The 7679-nt window shown below is 37.0% G+C and overlaps 1 protein-coding gene across 2 annotated transcripts in view; it reads right to left on the bottom strand.

Moving 5' to 3' along the window:
* LOC106868120 (uncharacterized) overlaps nucleotides 1-7679 on the bottom strand; it is a 46005-nt gene that overhangs the window by 19260 nt on the left and 19066 nt on the right. For both annotated transcript variants that reach the window (XM_014913252.2, XM_052978572.1), the window contains exons 8-9: nucleotides 3538-3792; nucleotides 1431-1525 (exon numbers count right to left, since the gene is read on the bottom strand). In XM_014913252.2, the coding sequence (XP_014768738.1) occupies nucleotides 1431-1525; nucleotides 3538-3792 (350 nt within the window). The remainder of the gene's footprint in view (nucleotides 1-1430; nucleotides 1526-3537; nucleotides 3793-7679) is intronic.

The raw sequence follows: 7679 nt of genomic DNA on the forward strand, positions 1-7679 counted from the left end.
GTTGCCAGTGCCCCTGGACTGGCTCTTGTGTGAGTGGCACATAAAATACACCATTTTGATCATGGCTGTTGCCAGTACCGCCTGACTGGTCTTCGTGCGGGTGACACGTAAAAGCACCCACTACACTCTCTGAGTGGTTGGCGTTAGGAAGGGCATCCAGCTGTAGAAACTCTGCCAAATCAGATTGGAGCCTGGTGTAGCCATCTGGTTTCACCAGTCCTCAGTCAAATCGTCCAACCCATGCTAGCATGGAAAGCGGACGTTAAATGATGATGATGATGATGAACGATTTCTCAGAATTATGGTTTTCTGCTCTATAGATCTGGTACATAATCTACACCTCATCCATTTGATACAGCTAGATTACACTTGGTATATTTCCTATGTTTTCTATTACAATTAAACAGAAATGTTTCTTTTTTGGCATATTGAAAAACAACCATTACAATATTTTGGCTCATAGTCACAAACAGAATTTGATATTCAAATTTCAAATGACATATTCTTTTAAAATGGACAATAGTGGGTGTATATATACGAGCTAGTGTTGAAAATAGAAATCAGAATTGCTCACTGACTGACTAATACCCCGTCCTCTCTCTCTTTCCCTATCACAACATGCATCCCACCCTTCCTTTGTTCTATACTCCCTCTCTCACAAAATTTCATCACTGCTTCCTTTCGATTTCTTTCTTTAGTTTTGTTTGTTTTTTTCTTCCTTGTTGTATCATACTTTCACTTATTTTCTCAAGAGCTCATGTGACCAAAAGCAAATACAATCACCCAACAACTTGCTTGCCCTTGACCCAGTTTAATATCTGGGATATAACAGCTAAAGAGAGAAAGTGTTGCACCAGCACTAGACCGTTACTCATTTTTTAACTCAGTAGGCTGCAGCAACATAAAACAAAATGTCTTGCTCAAAGATATACTGCAATGCCTGCTTTTATATATATACACCCTCTTTTTTTAAAAAGAGAACATAGGCGCAGGAGTGACTGTATGGTAAGTAGCTTGCTTACCAACCACATGGTTCCGGGTTCATTCCCACTGCGTGGCACCTTGGGCAAGTGTCTTCTACTATAGCCTCGAGCTGACCAAAGCTTTGTGAGTGGATTTGGTAGACGAAAATTGAAAGAAGCCCGTCGTATATATGTATATGTATATATATATATATGTGTGTGTATATGTTTGTGTCTGTGTTTGTTCCCCCAGCATCGCATGACAACCGATGGTGGTGTGTTTAAGAGACTGATAGAATAAGTACTAGGCTTCCAAAGAATAGGTCCTGGGCCAATTTGCTCGACTAAAAAGGCGGTGCTCCAGCATGGCCGCAGTCAAATTACTAAAACAAGTAAAAGAGTAAAAGAGTAATCTTTAAAAAATTGGAAAACAGGAATAATTAAAAGACAAAATTTAGTTCTACTTACACCATTTCTATATCGGGAAGATCTTTAAAATATTTTGGAATTAGTGGCATGATTTCATCTTCACAAATTTTCTTGACATATTCTAATAATTCTTCCTGCAATGAGAAAGAGCCTAGTCTTAGCATCAGAGGTAACACATCAAAGAACAAATGTTAAATAACTTATCAAATACTAATGATGATGATGATGATGATGATGATAACACTGAAAATGATAATAGAATAACAAGAAGAGAAAAGATGGTGGATATCACGTCCTAACAAAATGCATATCTATAGGTAATATGGGTACCATCAGACAACATTCAAATACAACCAAACACAGCCCGCTTCCTTGCAAACTTCACTTACCAATAAGTTTGACTGCTATTACTATATTAGGAAAAGCAGCTGAAAAGCAGCTGAAAAGCAGCTGAAAAGCAGCTGAAAAGAGCCTTGGGCTGGCTATATACATACGTGTTACATTAAAAATATAAATATTAACAGGTAACAAAAACATCAATTATAATGAAGTTGATATTGCTACTCTTTAGTCCAAAGTTAGTCCTGATAGAGTAGCCCAAATTCAATGGTATGACCATCCTGACATTTTTCAAGAATATAGTAGCCTGGACAATAACATCTACTATATCGATTAGTTTTTTTTTGTATGACAGTATGGATCATTTAAAGGAAATCTGGCTGCTGTTTTTAGCAAGCTGAAGGATTAGTTAAAGGCTCCATCAGCTCATCAATGAGTTGCATGAGTAGCAATGAGATTATACAATGAGGGTTAGCTGAAAAGTTCATAGGCTGACCAAAATACTCTCATGGAATGTGACCAAATGAGGTTTATTTTCCAATATAGTCCTCCTTGCAGTCCACACACTTCTTCCATTGCTATTGCATTGTTTTAATCCCATTAGTGAAGAAGCTTTCATTCTGTTGGTCAAAAAAGTTAACAGCAGATATGACATCATCACTACTGTGATACTCATTCCCAGCCAAAAGTTTTTTCATGTTGGGGAATGTATGATAATCAGACGGGGCCAAATCAGGAGAGTGGGGGAAGTGATCAACCCATTCAAAGCTAAGTCATGCAACCAATGTTGCAACACACAGCTCGTGTACTGCAACATTATCTTGATGAAAAAGACACCTTTCATTAGATTTCCTGGGTGTTTGGTCTTGACAGTCTTTCATAACTGTCTCAGTAAGTTGGCATAGTACTCTCCATTGATGGTGTGGCCTTTTGAAGATAGTCAATAAACACAATGTCTTTTGCATCCCCAAAAAACTGACCTCATCAACATTGCCATCAATCAGTTGTCATAGATTATTTGAAAAGAGAAAGAACTATAATTTTCAGCCACCATCATCATCATGATCATCATCGTTTAACGTCCGTTTTCCATGCTAGCATGGGTTGGACGATTTGATTGAGGACTGGTGAAACTGGATGGCAACACCAGGCTCCAATCTAATTTGGCAGAGTTTCTACAGCTGGATGCCCTTCCTAACGCCAACCACTCAGAGAGTGTAGTGGGTGCTTTTACGTGTCACCCACCATAATTTGCTGAATTAAAAAAAAAAATTATCTACGGGAAGTAACTGAGATGGGCCACTGGTTTGAATTTACATGATTAAATTGTAACAGGTTTCTTCTCAGATTTGATCTTGCAACATTTCTATCTGAATTATTACCATGTTTGGTAATTTTTATCACAACTCACAATAAAACACTCATGCAATCATCCAGCATACCAGGTGATATACATTACAGCCAATCACATTTGGCAGCAGACATCAAGGAACCCATTTTAGTTTACATGCATAAATACAAAAGAACATTTTAAAAGTTTACTGTGAGATTGTATTAAACCATGATTTTAGCTCTCACTAGAGATCACCTTAGTCACAGTTGGAGGTCAGGTTCACTCATTTGCTAACCACTTTACAGTGTGTACTGGGTGCACTAGTACCAACACTAGAGGGATTGTTTCTTTCATCAAACACTCTACATGATGTTTGTGGGAATGGTGGCTTTCTGCTATGGCCCCAACATATGAAGAGGATATGAAAGGGGTTACTATGTATCTATATGTAATCAACAACAATGCCATGCCTACCTTTGTTTGACAAAAGAATTCTTTCCTTGTCTTAAGTAATTTACTACATTCTTTCATGTCCAATGGAAGATTCTCAGCCTTGTAGATTTTCATAATTTCAGATTTGATACGTTCAACTTCTGACAGCCCAAGCTTGTGGATCTCTTCAGGACTTAGGTTGGATGATGTATGGAAACGGACACAAGCATCATAAAACTCCTTCCCATTTGGCAAATAACAGGCACCTGGTTCTTGACGGGAATGTTTCAGGTATACCTTGAGGAAAACATAAACCAACAATTAAGAACCATCACAATTTTTTTTTTTTTTTATTACAAAATGAAATGGAAACACACTTGCAATACAACCACACCTACATAGACATGCAATAAAATTTTTATATATTTCACATTTATGACCCAACATAAACTCTCTCTCTCTCTCACACACAGAGAGTGAGAGCAAGGTAGGCAAGCAATAAAACTGGAGCAGGAAGGTATATAGAGTTAAAAGGCCCAGCTATGATACCTAGATTATAAGAAGTGCTATGTAAAACTAATTGAATGTTTGTGAGAGCTAACCAATGAGAACCGAGAACCACAAACCAGCTTTGTAGATCGAAAAATGCCCTGGAACTAAAGAAATAGTAAGTGATACACTACAATGGTGAAACAGTACAATAGAGCCGTAACATCTAGGTTTGTCAAGAGAGGGGTGGAGAGTGAAGAGAGTAAGGAACACTAGCAGGTAGCTAGAAGGAAAGCTATGTGTCAAATATTTTGAGCTTAAGAAGTTTTCCATTCTATGCTCTGTGAAGACCAGGAGTGCAACTGTGGTTTTCGAGACTACAAAGCAATCCATCAGAGTAAGTTAGGGTGTCGTTGGTAAAAAAGTAAATGTAGAATAATTGTGGAACACATGTCCAGATCAACACTGACAAGAAGTAGAGAAGCAATATTACAAGCAGTCACTGAAAGAGGGGAATGTGTAATAGGCAAAAGAGCGAAGTGCTCAAGTGGATCCAACAGGGAGACTGGCTACTTTGAGATTTACTGTTATATGGTAGAAAGGGTCATTAAGGATATGAAGGAAGAAAAAGAAGCAAGCCCATTAGAGATAGTTGTTCAGAATCTGAAAACATCAAGTAAAGTAGAACATATAAAGTGAGAATTTACGAAAAACAAAAGACAAAGACAGATGTATAAACAACAAACAGATGTATTAGTTTAACGCTCGGGAAGTGAGAAAGTCTTTTACATTTCGAGCCTATGCTCTTCGACAGAAAGGAACACAGAAATAAACAAGGAGAGAAAATAGAAAAAGGTTTAGTGGCTAGCGATCTATCATGGCAAATCCCCTAATCAAGTTTCTCTCTCTCTCTCTCTCTCTCTCTTCTCTCTCTCTCTCTCTCTTCTCCCTCTCTCTGTCACACACACACACACACACACACAAACCCTGTGCTTTTCTCTTTCTTCTGTTAAGACTCTTTATCTTCCCATTAATGCTTTAAGCTAACATCACATTGATTAAGCCTTGTCCCTTCTATGTCATTTTTTTTTTATTGTTCATTGCATTTATAATTCATAAATATATAAACTTTTTAGTGGTTAGATTGGTATTATGCTGTTATAGAATTCATACCAGGAAATTTATAAATATGAGCATAGCATGTTCAATTTGTACCCAAATATAGGTCAGGGATAGGTCACAGTTGGTGATTAGTGTTGAAAACTTATCTTCAAGTAAATTTTCAATTGAGTTTGTAGAAGGGGTTGGGTTGATATAAGTTTTGTTAAAGTAAAATATCTATTGGAGTGTGTGAGTATGTGTATGCATATGGTGCGTGTGTGTGTGTCTATGGGATAGATAAAGCAAATGCACATTGATACATGCACAGCTAAATGAATGCATATATATGGCATACACTTCCCTAAAAATATGCATTTGTATATGCATATATATACGGCACGTGAAAAGACATTCGAGCGAGATCGTTGCCAGTGCCAATGGACTGGCTCCTGTGCAGGTGACATGTAAAATACACCATTTCGAGCGTGGTCATCGCCAGTACCCATGTGACTGGCCCTCGTACCGGTGGCATGTAAAAGCACCCACTACACTCTCGGAGTGGTTGGCGTTAGGAAGGGCATCCAGCTGTAGAAACTCTGCCAAATCAAATTGGAGCCTGGTGTCACCTCCTGGTCCACCAGTCCTCAGACAAATCATCCAACCCATGCTAGCATGGAAAGCGGACGTTAAACGACGATGATGATGATGATGATACATACAGACAGACAAGGATACATACATAAGCTTGCAAACATATATATATGCTTTCATACATACATATTTGTATACATGTATACATACATACACATATATTTACATACACATGAAAAAAAGATCAAAGGTTCTCCCTGAGCCATTGGTTCATATGACCAGTTTCCCAGATTCTGTAGCATATATTTCCACCAACTAGACGGGATGCTGGTCCATCACAAGATTACTCATTTTTGCCAGCTGAGAGAACTGGAGTAACATGAAATGAACTGTTTTGCTCATGAACATAACACATCACTTGGTCCTGGAATCGAAGCTACCCAAACCCCCAACATATACTTGCCACGCATATACTTTTTCTTGTTGTTTTCTTACACAAACACTTCTTTCTCCCTACAAAGAGATTAGAACCATGCCTAATTTTCATATTCATAGTTTCACCTATCAAATGAACAACCCACCCCTCTTGTCATCAATAAACTATATAAAAGATCTGAAGGCCTAACCAAGCCATAATCTGACAATGACAAGTATGCCAAAACTTCAAAGTCACTTTCAACCTTTTCCTTGTAAAACAACATATGGTACTCTACTGAAAAATATTAATGATCCTTTAATTTAATGTTCAACTGATTTTTTATATAGCTTTACATAAAAAACAAACATTAATATATACACATACACACAGCATGTAAAAGCAAATGTAACAAAATAAAATTTCCTCTTCATCTCCTCCTCTAATATACACATTATAATTCACTTCATTCACACCATTTCAAAGGTGTCTGACATATATATATATATATATATATATATATATATACATACATAAACACATGCACACAACTGAAATGTTAAAGTTGTTCAGTTTTGATATTTTTTCCTTAAAAAAAATATGCTAAAACTTAATAACCCAAACGTCAGAAATGTTTTGTTTTTTTTTCTCTTGATGATTATCACTCATAATAACATGACTCTTATTCAACACTAGACACAAGCTGTAAGAGAGTATCAGGAAACTGAAAATATAAGCAATCCTATAGCATCAGGTGGCAGCTATCATGACTCTTCTGGTTATGATAGCTGCCACCTGATGCTATAGGATGTTGTGGGTAAAAACTGTAAATGAAAAATTAAGAATATTTCCATTGTTGAGTATGTTGATGTAGCTTGGCTCCTTGTAGCCAAGCTACATCAACATACTCAACATTGGAAATATTTTTAATTTTTCATTTACAGTTTTTACCCAAGCATTTACAGCTGGTCAGACTAATCTTTGTAACAACTACCTCCCACTCTCATTGTCATCTACTAAGTGCCTTCCACAGATAACACACACTCCAAATAAACTACTTAGAACCAACTTGAAGATGGCTATGCTTCCAATAGATATAAACAGAAACAAAATGCTTGTGGATAGAAATGTCACCCACTTCTTGATACTCTTAAAGTAACCTTATTTCAATTAAATAAATACAGTTTAAGGAGTGTTAAATTTTCAATTTAAAAAGGAGGAATGAAAAAATAACTATGCAGCAAACATATCCTTTTATGAAGTGCAAGTTTTCAAAAGCTGATATTCATATCCTGATTACTAAACAGAAAAGAAGCAAACCTATTTTTGAGTATTCATTGATTCTTTTACTTGTTTCAGTCATCTGACTGGGGCCATGTTGGAGCACTGCCTTTTAGTCAAAGAAATTGACCCCTGGACTTATTCTTTGTAAGCCTGGTATTTATTCTATTGGTCTTTTCTGTCAAACTGCTAAGTTACGGGGACATAAACACACCAACATTGGTTGTCAAGTGATGGGGGGGGGGAGACAAACAGACACACATAAATACACACACACACACATACACACACACACACATACACACAC

Source organism: Octopus bimaculoides, chromosome 2 (assembly GCF_001194135.2).
Source record: "Octopus bimaculoides isolate UCB-OBI-ISO-001 chromosome 2, ASM119413v2, whole genome shotgun sequence".
Taxonomy (NCBI): Eukaryota; Metazoa; Mollusca; class Cephalopoda; order Octopoda; family Octopodidae; genus Octopus; species Octopus bimaculoides.